The 16106-nt window shown below is 43.3% G+C and overlaps 1 protein-coding gene across 4 annotated transcripts in view; it reads left to right on the forward strand.

Moving 5' to 3' along the window:
- AKNA (AT-hook transcription factor) overlaps positions 1–16106 on the forward strand; it is a 193256-nt gene that overhangs the window by 46628 nt on the left and 130522 nt on the right. For all 4 annotated transcript variants that reach the window (XM_033960081.1, XM_033960078.1, XM_033960080.1 and 1 more), the window contains exons 2-3: positions 10358–10908; positions 14306–15588. In XM_033960081.1, coding sequence (XP_033815972.1) covers positions 10518–10908; positions 14306–15588 — 1674 coding nt within the window. In that variant the 5' untranslated portion in view covers positions 10358–10517. The remainder of the gene's footprint in view (positions 1–10357; positions 10909–14305; positions 15589–16106) is intronic.

Here is a 16106-nt window from a genome sequence, read left to right on the forward strand (position 1 = left end):
ACAGTAAAACCTTGGATTGCAAGTAACTTAAGTTTGCAAGTGTTTTGTAAGACAAACAAAACATTTTATTAAATTTTAACTTGATATACAAGCAATGTTTTGCAATACAAGTACATACAGTATACACGCGTCACATCATCACAACTGAGCCGATGGTTCTTCTCTCTCTGATGCTGCAGGAGTGTAGTGACTGTTCTAAATGAGCGAGGTCTTGCAATACAAGTACGTATAGTATTTTGTATTAAAGTTTTTGGGTTGTGGAACGAATCGTCTGTGTTTCCCTTATTTCTTATGGGGAAATTTGCTTTGATATACAAGTGTTTTGGATTACAAGCATGTTTTCAGAACAAATTATGCTAGTAAACCAAGGTTTTACTGTAATGTGAGATACACATTAAAAAAAAAAAATCTAGGGGAAGGCAAGTGTAGATTGAATTTTTCTGCCTGACCCACTATTGTAGTAATTGGTGCAGAGTCGATGAATTGGCACTTTTTCCTAGCCTGTGGCCATGTATATATGTACATACTAATATCTTTCTATCAGATTTTATTTCCAAACGCTTGTCCAGTTTATTTCTGAAGTGACGTGGCGTTTGTAAATGTACCTTAGTATTATTGTCAAAATGCTTTATCACTCTTCAAGTGAATAAAAAATTCCATTCTTTAGAGGTTTTGATGGTTGAAGGCATAAGCAGGTCCAGTGCTTCTAGAATGCATGGAATGATAAAATATATAAATGTATGTAGATCAGCACAGTATCCAGTGGCAGGAACTACTGTATTAATTGATGTCCCAGAATTGATTGCGTATAGCACTGCTACACATACAGTACAGTTAGCAATGCTGAATATACATATAATGGGATTAGGACTGGGTTGAATGAATAGTGACAGAGCGTAGTGGAAAGGGATGTTACCAGTGGTGTACCACAAGGTTTGGTGCTTGGGCTTGGGCTTTAACATTTTTGCTGAAGGGCTCTCTGCTAAGGTTTGCATTTTTGTGGATGATACCAAAATCTGTATTAGGGTAGATGCCCTTGATGGTGTGGATAACATAAGGATGGACCTGGCAAAACATGAAGAATGGTCTGGAATTTGGCAACTAACTTTAATGCTAAGAACTGCAGGGTAATGCATTTGAGCTGCAATAACCCGAGGGAACGGTGCAGTTTAAGGGGTAAAACAACTTTTGTTCATAAGTGGGACTTAAGTGTGATCATATGTAATGATCTTAAGGTGGCCAAACAGGTAGAAAAGGTGATAGCAAAACCTAGAAAGATGCCTAAGGAGAGAAAGGGACAGTAGGAAAAATGAGGTAATGATACTCCTGTAGAAGATTCTGGTGAGACCTCATTTAGAATATTGTGTACAAATCTGGAGACGCAGATATAAATAAGGATGGCTACTAAAATGGTCAGTGGTCTTTATCATAAAGCATACGGGGACAGACTTAAAGATTTCAGTATGTATACTTTGGGAGAAAGATGAGAGTGGGGAAATATGATACAGCAGTGGTTCTTAAACCTGTCCGGGAGGACCCCCAGCCAGTCAGGTTTTCAAGATATCCATAATGAAATATGGATGAGAGAGATTTGCATGCCTACTACCTACTTTATAGGTAAATCTCGCTCTTGCATATTCGTTATGGATATCTTGAAAACCTGACTGGCTTAAGAACCATTGTGATTGAGATATTTAAATACATAAATGGCACAAGAGGCAAGCCTCTCTCAGTTGAAAAGAAATTCTGGAATGAGGAGGGCATAGGATGAAGGTGAAAGGGGACAGATTCAGAAGTAACTTCAGAGAATACTTTTTCATGGAAAGGGTGACGAATGCATAGAATGGCCTCCCGATGGAGGTGGTGGAGGTGAAAATTTTATCTGAATTAAAAAAAACCTGGGATAAGTACATTGGCTTTTTAAGGGAGAGGAAGGGATAGTAGATGGCATGGATAGGCAGACTATCGTTAGACATCTAGATTGGAAAGCCCAGCCAATCTGAGCACCTGACTTGGGCCCCCTTTTATCAAGCCACGTTAGGGTTTTGTATCGCCGGCTGCTGCGGTAAAAGCTCTGATGCTCATAAGAATTCTTTGAGCATTGGAGCTTTTACCATAGGAACTGGTGATAAAAACCCTAACGCGGCTTGATAAAAGGGAGCCTTAATTTTTTTAATTAGTTCAATCAGCGCTGTTAATTGAACAATTAAAAAAAAATAATTTAAGAAAAAAAATTTTCGAGTAGGCGCCTAACTCGATTGGCACCATGTAGGTGTTTACATCGAGGCACCTACCCAAAAAGTAGATGTGTTTAAGGATGGAGTTTTTGTGGATTACCTTAGGCACCAGTGAGTGTCAAGGTTAGGGACTGGTAAATTAGGCCAAGAAAAACCTGGCCTAATATACTGGCGCCTAAGTTGAGTTAGGTGCCACTAGGCACGATTCTACAAATGGCGCCTAGTGGGTGGTTGACAGCTGCGCCAAGCAGAATGTGGAGACACTGTTTGCATAGCACATATAAGTTATAGGTGAAGCATAAATGAAACTACTGGCCAATGTTCCCTCTAAGGGGAAGAATAACCTGAATCACAGTTACCGGATGCTAGGGTACCTTGGGGATTATTGACCAAGAAAAAGAATGGAGTTTCATCGCAGCCAATATGATGTGCAGTGGCAGCTAAAAAAGGCAAACAGGATGCTAAAAATTATTTAAAAAGGGATGGTTAACAAGACTAAGAATGTTATAATTCCCTTGTATTGCTCCATGGTGCGACCTCACCTGGGGGATTGGGTTCAATTCTAGTCTCCTTATTTCAAGAAAGATATAGCAGCACTAAAAAAAAAAGGTTCAGAAAAGAGCAACCAAGATGATAAAGGGGAAGGAACTCCTCTCGTATGAGGAAAGACTAAAAAGGTTAAAGCTCTTCAGCTTGGCAAAGAAACGGCTGAGGGGAGATATGATTGAAGTCTACAAAATCCTGAGTGGAGTAGAACAGGTACAAGTGGATTGATTTTTCACTCTGTCAAAAATTACACTCGAAGTTACAGGGAAATACTGTTAAAACCAATAGGAGGAAATATTTTTTCACTCGGAGAATAGTTAAGCTGTGGAACGTGTTGCCAGAGATTGTGGTAAGAGTGGATAGCATAGTTGGTTTTAAGAAAAGTTTGGACAATTTCATGGAGGAAAAGTCCATAGTCTTGTTATTGAGAGAGACCTGGGGAAACCACTGCTTGCCCTGGATCGGTAGTATGGAATGTTGCTATTCCTTGGGTTTTGGCCAGGTACTAGGGACCTGGATTGGCCACCGTGAGAACAGGCTACTGGGCTTGATGGACCATTGGTCTGACCCAGTAAGGCTATTCTTATATTCTTATGTTCATGTGAGCAAAAACATTTTTTTGCGAGTAAAGGACTGAGTCATTGTGAGGAAAAATTTTCTGTTGTGTTACTCTGAAGGTATTATATCCACTGTACATTACAAATGAAGAATTAAAAATGGAAAATAAGGTATTTTATTGAAAGGACTTAAAACATTTTTTATTTAGGTCTCAGAAGCCAACACCTCTTCTCCAGGTCAAGATAGTAAGCTGTCCTTACCTGAGAAAGGAGGTTTTGGTCTCTTGACAGTTGGTCAAAAATGTATTAAAAATTAGTTCAATGAAATGATATCATCTTAATTCTATTTTCTATTTATATTTATTAACTTTTATACCATACTACTTTATCCTGAATTAAAAATAAAATTATTTTTTCTACCTTTGTCTGGCCATTAACTTTTCTAGTTTTTGCTTTCTTCCATCTTGTCTCTTTCCAGGATTTTTCTCTCCTCCTTTTCTGTTCAACTTTTTTCAGTTTATTTTTCTCCCTCTGTCCAGATTTAACTCATTTTTACTATCTAGTCTTAGTTCCCTCTTTTTTTTTTTTTCAGTCTTGCAGCAGCTCTCCATCTCTTTCCCTCACCTTGGCTCTCCTATTTTACTTCCCCTTGTTCCCAGTCTTTCAATAACTGCCTTCTTTCTCTTCCCCTTCTTTACAGTGTTTGCCCCTTATATCAGCCCTTACATCATTATCTCCCTTCTTTCTGCCCCCCCCCCCCATATCTTCGTATATCTCTCCCCTCTGCCATCCAGCATCTACCCCTTCTATACAGGGTCTGTCTCCTCTCTTATATTCCATTTAACATCTCCACACACTCCCCTTCCATCAGTATCTCCCTCCTCTATATCATCCCCCTTCCATATTGTCTGCCCCCTTCCTTTTCACTTCCCATTTTTATTCTCTCTCTCCTGTCTTTCCCCTCTTCTATCCAGGCTTCAGTCTCCCTCCTCCTATATAGCTTATTCCCCCCATCCCTTTCCATGCAGCATCTTCTGTCCATCAATATTTCCATCCTCTTTGTATCTCTCCCCTTCCATACAATGTCTGCTCCCTCTCTTCCCCTCACCTTCCATACAGAATCTTACCTTTCACTTACCCTCGTTCCCTCCTCTCTGTACCCAACCTTGACATCTACCATCTCTCTACCCTGTTCTATCTAGAATCTGTCTTCCCATTTATATACAAAATCCACCCCTCCTCTCTCTTCATTGTAAACCATTTCCACCAGCTTCTGCACTCTCTGTCTCCTCCCACTCCACTTCCACCAGTGTCTATCACCTCTCTTACCCACCCTTTTTCCATCAGCTTATTCCCCTCTCTCTCACATCCCACATCCAACACCTGCCCCCTTTCTCTCCTCTAATACTCATCCATCAGCATCTGCCTTCTCTCTCCCCCACCCCACATTGTCTGCCCTCTCTCTAACCCCCCATCCACCAGTTTGCCCCCTAGCATCCCCACTGCTGCTACAGTAGCAGCAAACTGAAACAAACCGGCAGTGGGACCTTCCCATACATATCCTTGGCTGCTGGCTTTGCCCTGGAAGAAGAAGTGATGTCAAGCGAGGACAGGCTGGCAGCCATGGGTAAGTATGGGAAGGTCCCACATCCAGTTTGTTTCAGTTTGCTGCTGCTTCGATTTTAAATGGTTTTTGTAAGGGTTTGTGGGTTGTTGTTTTCTCTACATTTTTTTATGAGAGAGCCATAGTGTAACTCGGTATCATGTCAACTTCACTATTTAGTTAGTTTTGTATAAACTCAGTTTCCCTATATTTTCTTAGTTACTGTCGCTGGAAGTGCAATCAGATGCTTCCCTTGATTTCCCACTCAGTCCTCTGCTGTCTGTGACTGAAACCTCACAGACAAGTCAATATCATCAGCTGTATACAATTCTTTTCTCACAGTCTCTGCTGTGACTCCTTCTTCCTGCCTGTTGTCATTCTAGTACCATGGCATCTGCTTGTGGAAAAAATTGTTTTATTTTGAATTTATTAACTGGAATATGTTAGCTTTGGGATATGTGCATCACAATTATTTTTGTATTCAGTGGCATAGTCATATACAGCTGATTTGGGGGAGGGACTGGAGCCCAAAATTAGTGGATGGGCACCAAAGTTTCTCCCTGCCTTAGTGCAATTTAAAAATACTTGAGCTAGTGGGGATTCACAAGCCCTGCTAACTGAAGACGTCTTCCTCCAGTCTGGCAACTCAAAATCTCCAAGCTTTGCAGCCAATGGCAATATCCTCAAGTTGCCCCTGCTTTCATGCATGCATGAAAGCCAAGGAGGGGGGCAGGGAGGAAAGAAGGCAGAAGCAATGCAATATTGTTGCCAGCTGCAGAACTTGGGGGAGTTGGAGGGGGAGGAGGTGACTGTCAGTTGGTGAGGCTTGGGGATCCTTACTAGCTACAGCAGGAGAGATATTCATTTTGATGGAGCCTAAGCTCAAAATGGGAGGCCCAAAAAAGCAGTAATATTTACCCTGATTAAACGATCCTCCACGTGCACTGCTGACAGCTGATTCAGCATCCCTGCTCTGATGAGGCTCGACTCTGAAGAGGCTCACCATAGCTGTAATAGAAGTGAATGGGAACCACCAGGAGCACACATCCCTGCTCATCAGAGTGGGGATGCGGAAGCCTGTGGCTGCTCCCACTGTCAGCAGTGCACGTGGAGGATCAATCAGTCAGGGTATTACTGCTTTTTTGGGTTCCTCTCCACAGTGTTCCTTTAATGAAGGTTTATTATTAGATATGTACATCTTCTATATTAGTGATTGCAAATTTGGGACCTGCTAAACCTTTTTTTGGCTCATCAGCTAGTGTTAGTGTTCGGCCCCAGAAAAAATTTTTGCGGCCCAAGGAAGCCAAAAGGTTGGACACCCCTGTTCTGGTGTATACTTATGAATGGAATCTTTAAAAATAAAATTTGGAAATCTCTTGTGGCACACCCAGAATCTCTTCGGGACACACAACTGTGCCTTGGCACACAGTTTGAGAGACACTGGCTTGGTGTCAGGCTTTGCAATGGCTGCCTCTGATTGTCCTGAAATATTAAGTTTACCAGCAGAAATCATATAGTAGAAAACAGGAATTTTTTCTCAGAATGTCCCTCTTTTACATTTAGAATTATTTGAACTTCAAGTATACCCTGTCTATTGCATCCCCTCCTCAAACCTTACAAGCTGATAAGAATTTTTGTCTAGGACTGAGCTGGCCTTCAGCGGTTAGGTCTTCATTTCAGTTATTTTTTTGGTAATATATCAGCAAGTTGAAACTGTGTGTTTTCTGATCAGTGTATCATAGCACTCTGGTAGTCCTCCAGACCTAATCTGACGTGCCATAGAAGAGCCACAACTGCCTGATGCTCTGGTCCTGATCAGCCCTGGAGCTCTGCTCTCAGCATCTCCCAGTAACAAGAGACACCACAGTGGTAAAGGAGCTCCGTTCTGAGTACAATGTAGTCACCCATGCTATGAAAATCATGAGTCCTGGGGTATGGAAGTAACTTGCAGTTGGCAGGGCATATATATCTGGGCCACACACTACAGACACAACCACCTCCTTTTCCTTCCTCTTAAGCCGCCTCCTTTGTTTAAGTTTGAGATTTTTAATACACTGCCTTTCTGTGATACAATTAATGCAGTTTACTTATTACATACAGGTACTTTCTCTGTTCCTAGTGGGCTCATAATCTTTAAGTATTTTTGTACCTGGGGCACTGGAGGGTTAAATGACTTGTCTGGGGTTACATAGAGCTGCAGGGGGAATCAAACCTTGTTCCCTCTGGTTCTTGGCCCACTGCATTGACCATTAGGCTTCCATTTTGAGTCCTTTCAGTATCTGGAGCTTTCAGCATTTCATTAGCTCTTCTATTGGTCATATTCACAGGTACATTAGATAGATTGTGAGCCCGCCGGGACAGACAGGGAAAAATGCTAGAGTACCTGAATAAATTCATGTAAACCGTTCTGAACTCCCCTGGGAGAATGGTATAGAAAAAATTGAATAAAAAAAAAATATATATATAATTTTTCTCCCATGTCCACACTGTGACTCAACATTGTTCTTACTGGAAGTGTACCTTTCCTTGAAAAGGTTAGGAAACTTTAGACTAGAGCAGTGCTTCCCAGTCTTTTTGTGCCTGTGACCCCAAAATTGCTGTCAAACAAAATTATGCAGATGGAGGTACAGAATAATGACATAACTATGGAGACCCCACCTAGGCTATGATCTCAAAAGCAGGATTTGAGACCCCATTTGGGGTCTTAACCCATAGTTTGGAAAGCTCTGTGCTAGAGCCCTAAGAAAGCTTTGTAAACCACAAGGCCATAAACTGGCCAGTCAGTCTGAGTCATTCTAAAAAGAGAAAGGAGTCACTTGGCTCTGGGTGACAGACATTACCAAAGCAGCATCAGTTCCAGTTACTATGGTTACATCATGGCAACAGACGCTGAAGCTGAAAAGCCCTTAAGAATTGGTAAGTTTATCTGCATGGAGGAAGATTGCCCTGCGTTGCTGGGTCTTTCAGGTGTTACTGGCCTTTGCTATGTGTAGAGTAGGGAAGAATTTTAGCAAAGTCCTTTCATTTGCTCCTCCTTTCTTAAGATAATGTTGCTGCTGTTGAGCAGAGTGCAGTGGCATGATTCCTCTCAACATACCATGTTTGGTTATTGAGCTCGGCGATCAGTTGACTGGTAACATGTGTCACAGGACTTTTTTCCTGAAAATTTCAAACAATTTTATTAATTTCACACTTATTTAAACAAAAAAGCTTTTTTTTTCTAAATGTGTTAATTCATAGGTTAATGCATGTTAAATTGATTTAACAATGGACTAAGTTTTGTAAGGTACATTAATGAACTGAATGCATACTAGCACAGGCTCATCTCTAGTTGCAAATTCTTCCTGTTTATCTTAAGAACATAAGAATAACCTTACTGGGTCAGACCAATGGTCAATCTAGCCCAGTATCCCATCTTCACAAAGGCCAATCCAAGTCACAAGTACCTGGAAAAAACTCAAATAGTAGCAGCATTCAATGCCACTGATCAAGGGCAAGCAGTGGCTTCCCCCATGTCTGTCTCAACAGCAGACTATGGACTTTTCTTCCAGGGACTTGTCCAAACAGCTACATTTAACCACTTTTACCACATCCTCTGCTGCCATGATCAGCTCAGTGGCCCAGGCAACCCATCCTCCTGCCCCCATAATGATCGCGATAGGAGGGATGCCCAGTCCCTCCTGCCTGCACCTACTGTGACACCCCCCCCCCCACAACGACCACGGCAGGAAGGGATGCCCAGTCCCTCCATTCAACACTCCCCACCTCCCCTGAAAGTTTGCTGGCAAGAAAGATGCCCAGTCTCTCCTGCCCGCACTCGCTGCAATCCCCCGCCACGACTCCCCCTGCAATGATTGCAGCAGGAGGGATGCCAAGTCCCTCCTGCCCATACCGGCCGCAACCCCCCATCTCCCCACAATGATCGCGGCACGAGAGATGCCCAATCTCTCCTGCCAGACACACCCCCAAACCCCTGAAAGTTTGCCGACAGGAGAGATGCAAACCCGGACCCCCTCCAAGATCACCCAGATACCCCCAACCCCACCCAGACCTCCCCTAACCTTGTTTAGATGGCCATCTTTGGATGCACAGGGGAGGGGCCTAAGGCCCTGACTGGTCCAGGCGCTTAAGGCCCCTTCTGTAGGAGGGGCCTTAGGCACCTGGGCCAACTGGAATCGTAGACCCCAATGCATTCTGGGATGCACTGTGAGTGGCCTAAGATTCTGATTGGCCAGATCCCTTAGACCACCCCCCATAAGAGGGGTCTAGGGGATCTGGCCAATCGGAATCTTAGGCCACTCCTAGTACATCCCAGAATGCCATGGGAGATAGGCTAAGATTCCAGTTGTCCCAGGTGCCTAAGACCCCTCCTACAGAAGGGGCTTTAAGCACTCGGTGCAGGCCCACCATTCCAGTGAAGGCGGGTCTGCCAGCCATAAGCAGGAAGGACCTGTCCGGCCGGCCATTTAAACAAGGTTAGGTGTGGGTCCAGGTGGGCTTGGGGGGGTCCAGTGGGGGTGGGCTTGGGGTATCTGGATGGGCTACCTTTGAGGGGGATGGGGGTGTTGACAGGAGAAATTGGGCATTTCTCCTGCCAGCAAATTTTCAGGGGTTTGGTGGGTTGTCCGGCAGAAGGGATTGGGAGTTTCTCCTGCCGTGATTGTTGCTAGGGAGTCGCAGTGAATACTGGGCAGGAGGGACTGGGCATCCCTCCTGCTGTGATTGTTGCAGGGGGTGGGGGGAGGATACACGTTTCCATGATTCTCTAACCAGCGCTTATGACAGACACCAGTTAGAGAATCGTGTTTTTAGGTGAAGGACTGGTCCCTCCCACGCCTAAAAGGTATTGTTTTGGGCATTTGGGACTTGGGAAATTTGGGGGGGGGGGGCTTAAAGGTAGATATATTGGCGGTCTGTGCGATTAAACTCCTAAATGTACAGGTAGGCCATTCTCGGAAAAAAACAAACAAACACATTTTGGACGTGTTTTTGAGAATGGACATTTCCCTGTTGCCTACTTAGGCCAAAAAGGGACTTAGATGGGTTTTTTTTTCGATTATGCCCCTCTATATGTCTTGAAGAGTAGTGTTTTAATGTTATATTTGTTCCATATATATATATAAAAATAATGTTGTAAACCGCTTAGATTTGTAGACTTGTGGTAATAAATAATTATACTGCCCGAGAGTCCTGGGTACATCTGATGAGATCTTATAAATCTGTTCATTCTTAAATCTGTTTGCCTGAAATGTCTTGGGAAGGCCTGATGTAGAGTGTGTCATGGAACCTCTCAAGGGAATCTTAAGCACATTTGAGAGTGCCTCAGATGGGAACTTTTCTGTTTGCAGATCTGTGCTTTTGACAAGAGCTGTTTGAGTGGAACCTATGACTTGATGCTTTCTTTTTGTCTTTAGCTGCAGGTAGAATGTCACAACGTTGAGTGAGATTATCAAAGTTGCTGACTCACATTCCTGTGGGAAGAACTCTCCCCATATCCTCCAGCCCACATAGACAAAATGAAGTGAAAGGTCTTCTGTCCCACTGCCAGAAAGTTCATCATTGAGGGCACATGCCATGAGCAGCTTACTGCCATTGGCACAGCAGAAAGAACAAAACCTCAGTGATGATGCTGGGCAAGGGCAGTGGGAGGACAAAGATGATGTTGACAAGGAGGACTTTGAGAGGTATATGGATGAAAAACAGATCATCACCATGGATGAGCAAAGTGCCCTGGCAATGGACAAAAGCATCATTGCAGGCTTGGAGGAAGAAGGCAGCTCTTACCCACAGTCTCAAGATTTTGATTTCCCAGATGGCACCAACTTTGTTGAGAGGCCCAGCTCCTTGCAGGACCTGTTGCAAGCAGAAACTGAAAGAATTTTTGAGTTCAGCAATTCACCAGACTCAAAACAATTCCTTTTCATAAAGTCCAGAGATGACATCCTTGATGGAGAGCACCCTATTGGTAAGTTTGCTATGGACCTGACAAAGAACAGCAGCAATAGATAAGTCTCCCTATCTCCCACTTCCACCCTGAACTTATTCACACAACCTTCCCCTTAACTTCATTGAACCCACAATCATCCAAACCATTGTTAATTTAAAGTGGTCACCCTTGGCTTGTTTATCAGGGTTTGGAGGGTGCACCTCACTAATCCAATTCTCATATCAATTCTAACGTGTTTCTCTGAAAATAAGACACTATCATATTAATTTTGGACCCAAACAAGGCACTAGGTTTTATTTTTGGGGAGATCTTATTTTTTTTCATGTACAATGATTATCTCTCCGTTCCTCTCCTCTACCCCAATTCTTCCTATTTCCTTTCTCTCCCCAACATGTGCAGCATCTTTCCTCTCCTCTCACCTATCCCCTTGTGCAGTATCTTTCTATCCCTCCCCCATCCCCTTGTGCAGCAGAACCCTTGCAGCCTATATCCCTCCCACCCCCCGCCACCGCCGCGCACCCCCCTCTCCCTGCTGACGCTCTCATCTCTCCCACCCATCCGAACCCCGACCGCAAGACCGAAATACAGTGCCTTATAACAAACTGCATTGTCGACAGCACAAGCCCCATCGCGGCTTTCTCACACCTGGGCATTCCTCTGCCGCATTGCTGATAATGTGCCTGTATGCATAAGAACATAAGAATTTCCATACTGGGACAGACCAAAGGTTCATCAAGCCCAGTATCCTGTTTCCAACAGTGGCCAACCCAGGTCCCATTACACTTCTCCCTCGTCATTCGCGGGGGATACGGGCAGAGCCAGACCGCGAATGCCGAAAAACCGCGATTATCCGGCTCTGACCCACCCCCACCTCCCTGCCGCCTTCCCGGCCTTACCTGGTGGTCTAGAGGGTTTTCGGGGCAGGAGCGATCTTCCTACGCTCCTGCCCCGTGCAGATCGCCATCAGGAAATGGCTGTAGGGAGTTCCCGACGTAGTCTCGAGAGACTACGGGAACTCCCAGAAGCCATTTCCTCATGGCGATCTGCACGGGGTAGGAGCGTAGGAAGATCGCTCCTGCACCAAAACCCCTCTAGACTACCAGGTAAGGCCGGGAAGGCGGCAGGGAGGAAAAAGACTGTTTTATAAATTTTCCCCCTCCCCAGAAAAAAATTGCGATTATATGAAACCGCGAGTGCAGGAACTGCGAATGGAGAGGGGGAAGTGTACAAAAATACTTTTGGAAGTTCTATGTATGCCCATCATCTTTTTCTTTAATGTAAAGAAAAAAATCCCTTCCTTCTTTTGACATCCTTCAGCAGTGTCATCTGGAATCAGTCTTTACTTTGTCTCATGATATCTATGATAGGTTATGAGAGGCCATTAAAAAATTTCTTAGCCTAACCAACAAAGTTGGGGCAGTCTCCATCAAGGACTATACACTTAGTCCAGCAATTATTTCATTCCATGTTTTTTGATGGAATAAAAAAAGTGCAAAATCACTGGACTAAGTGTATAGCCTTCAATGGAGACTGCCCCAGCTTTTTTGTACTTATATTTCTTTATTAGTTTTATAATTTTGACAATCAAAACACAAGAAAAAATATCATGAAATTAGAAATTATCATTAAATCCACATAATTCAAGGAAAATTTTGAATACACAATATAGTTAGTCCACAATCAAATGGAGATGGTGCTGAAATTGCTGAAATTTAACAAACAAAATATATAATCAGGAAAACCAAAAGGAGGCTCAACTGCCATAGAACATTTCCTTATCTAAACGGATTAGAGAATCAGAATTAACTATTACTTACTATCCTGAGAAGCAATAAATTTAGATAACTGCTGCGGTTTATAAAAACATATCTGTTCTCTTTATATATCATTGCACATTTACAGGGGTACCTCAGAACAAAGGTTGCCCTCAACTGAACCACCCTTGGTCTCGGTATAAGAAACTGTTTCCTTCTCTGTGTTGGAATTGAAACATCTGGGTACATTCTTATAGTATTAGACAAAAAGGGAACATCTTTATATTTGAAGAACATTTTTAACATCTGTTCCCTATCTGAATCAATAGTGAACTGTACTAATAGTGTAGCTGGTACCTGAGTCTCAGTTTCCGACCTCTCTAGGAAATTAGTTACATCCAAACTATCTGCATATAAATTCTGCTGGTTGGGATTTTGAGACCTAGGTCTCACCGGTAAGTAATATATTTTAGAGAGGTAACGCTTAAACATATCTGTTGCCGATATGGAAAATAATCCGCAAATTGCTTCTCCTAATGGAGTTTTCCACCATTTCTTGCTTGAAATGTAAACTTACACTATCTTTGACCCAAGTTAATGCTTGCGTTTCCAGTGAATTTATTCTGGTGTCACAGTCATTTGATTTATTTTCCAAAACCGAAACTCTATTCTTCAAGTCCAAATTTTCTGATGGTACCGCAGTACAACTTTGAGAAAGTTGCTGTATCTGGTTTCCCAGGGAAATCTGGAGATTAGAAATAGCCTCCCAAATTGTTTCCAAATTGAAGACTTTAGGTTTAAGTAAGGGCAAAAACTCAGTTCTGATTCCCCCTGATAAAGCCAATGTACTTGCATTTGCTGCAAATATATCAGGAACAACTTTTATCTGATCCTCCTGTCCTCGCGGCTGCTTAGATGTAGCTGCACACTCCCCTTGCTTCCGTACGGCTTTGGGAACTTTGTCCTGCCGGGCAAGCAAGAAGGCGTCCTGGATATTACTCGGCATCAGCTGCTCCTCTCCTACTGCTCCAACTTCCACTTTCACCGCCTCAGGACGAGCCGGAGGACTCCGTTCCTCTGGAGACAAGCTGATACCTTCAAAGGAAGGTAGACACGCTTCAGCTAGTGCTTCCCCTCCAGCCGAGGCATCTTCCGGGTACTGCTGCGTCCTTAGGCCTTGCTGCACAAATTCATCCATCAGGCCGACTTGAAGTAATTGCTCGCCCAGTAACCCCAGGTGTTTAGATTTCCTTTTCACCATTTCTGGATAGGAATATTGCACTAAGTCTGCCACGATGTCGCCGTGCAGATTCGAGCCGCCATCTTGTCAAGCTCCTCCCCCAGCGTCCAGCTGCCCCATTTTTTTGTTTGCACTGAAAACTTTTCGGCGGCCCCTCATAAGCAGCATCATGACCTGCAGATACCCTTAAATTAGGAAATGATGAAAGAAATTTCAATTTGGCTTTACCAAATAAAGTGGCAGGATAAATGCGCCATTATTTCTGTTGTAATTAGTAATTATTTAATTTTCAACTGTTTTTAAAAATGTTAGTATATTTGCTGTCCTGTTACTGTTGAAAGGAAGTGCACTGAAGAGAATCTTGAATTACTTACATATCCTTTGTGGAGGTTGTAATGCCATCTATCTGTTTGCTTTTCAGATGCCACCCAAGGACATGATGGGATCCTGGAGGCCCCAAATTTATTAACATACTGGCAGCCACTGAGGGACAGGCAATTAGACATGACTGAAGATGAGCAGGAGAGAGGAAGCTCTGCTGATTCAGAAAGGCAGGAAATTTATGATGAGACAGGAAGTGGTGAAGAAGGATATTCAGATCTTCCTTATGATTGGCATTATGAGTCCACCTTCAGACTGAGCCCTGAAGCCATCCAGGACACACAGGATCTGTACAAAGAATACAGAAAGACACTTGTGTTTGCATTAAATGGTGGCGAGGAACTTTGGGAGCCTTCAAGCACAATTCCTGGCCAGTCCAAAGCTCATGCAGATGTTTCTAATGTATTCGATGTGGGCTCTGAAACTTATCCTAATCAATACATAATTCCAGCAGAAAGCTTCCATGGTTTGGATGAGGGTTCTGGGAATACTTCAACAGGTGGATTTGGAAGCATCAGTCAACTTGGTAAGACCATGGCCTTTCCAAAATCACTATTAGTTGAGGTAGGGAAGGAAATAGTAGCATTGAGTCCATTAACTGATTCCAGTATGTGGAATCCTAATGAAAGCCTCCAGAACAAACTTTCAATGGAGGAAGTTCATGACAAGCCTGGCATTGATGCAGAGACCTTTCCTGAATTCTCTTATGCTGACAGTATAGAAGAATCTATAGCAGCTATACCCAAGATGTCTACAAGAAGAGCTAGTCTCTCTCACACTCAAATGTCACCCAACAAATCCTTTAGAAAACCTGAGAAAAAAGCTCAAGATCTTCCACTATCTCCTGTCCCTCAACAGATGGAGACCCATTACTTGCACCAGGTACAAAAGCTGAAGAGGGCAGTCCGTGCTGTGCTTCCTTCCAAACATACCCGGCAGTCCAGATCACTCAGCCCCAAAATGAACATAGCACAATCAAAATCTTTAAAAACAACTCTGCATAGACCTTTACCTTCCACAGACTCTCTGAAGTATGGTCGAGGACAGCTAAATTATCCTTTACCAGATTTTTCCAAGGTGGGACCCCGTGTGAAGTTTCCTAAGGATGATCAGAGTTACCGTCCCCCTAGAGGACGCAACAGATCAGTGAAATCATCAGGATCCGAGGCGCCTCTTGTCTTTAAGTCTCCAGCAGAGATTGTCCGGGAAGTTCTTCTCAGCAGCGGAGAAGGTTCACCCCACAAACTGGCCACTTCTGATGCAAGAATACCTGAGGAATTCAAGTCCCCAAAACAAGCCACTGAACTAGTGCATCAGCTCCAGGTAATTCAGGGGAGGAGAAGGCAGCAAAAACTCAAAATATGAATGTGTACATCAGGAAGGGTTAAAATCTTAGCATGGAAAAAGACAACTGTTTGAGCTAATGTTGAAAACATACAATGGCTTGAAATGCTAAAACCCCAGTAGCATCTTATCTCATTTGAGAAAACAATTGAACATGTATTCAGTGCCATGCATTCTATAAAATCATTTGTCTTGTGCATTAGGAGGAGTCAGTATGCAAAACCACAGCTGCCACTTAAAGTATACCCTCTATTTAGTAGCCATATCTGGTTAGAGTAGGGGATTTTTGTTTGGATTTAGCTTACACCTTTTTTTCTGTAGCAGCTCAAGTTGAATTACATTCAGGTACAGTAGGTTCCACCTTTTCCACTGCTGTTCTGGCTCTGGCACTACCTCCATATCTTCTCTTTTCCTTCCTGCCCCTGTATGCCAGAGAGCTGCTTGTCTTCACTATTTAATGTATCTTCCTTGCCTCCTTCCTCTACTTTGTCCCTATC

The sequence above is a fragment of the Geotrypetes seraphini genome, chromosome 10 (assembly GCF_902459505.1).
Source record: "Geotrypetes seraphini chromosome 10, aGeoSer1.1, whole genome shotgun sequence".
NCBI lineage: Eukaryota > Metazoa > Chordata > Amphibia > Gymnophiona > Dermophiidae > Geotrypetes > Geotrypetes seraphini.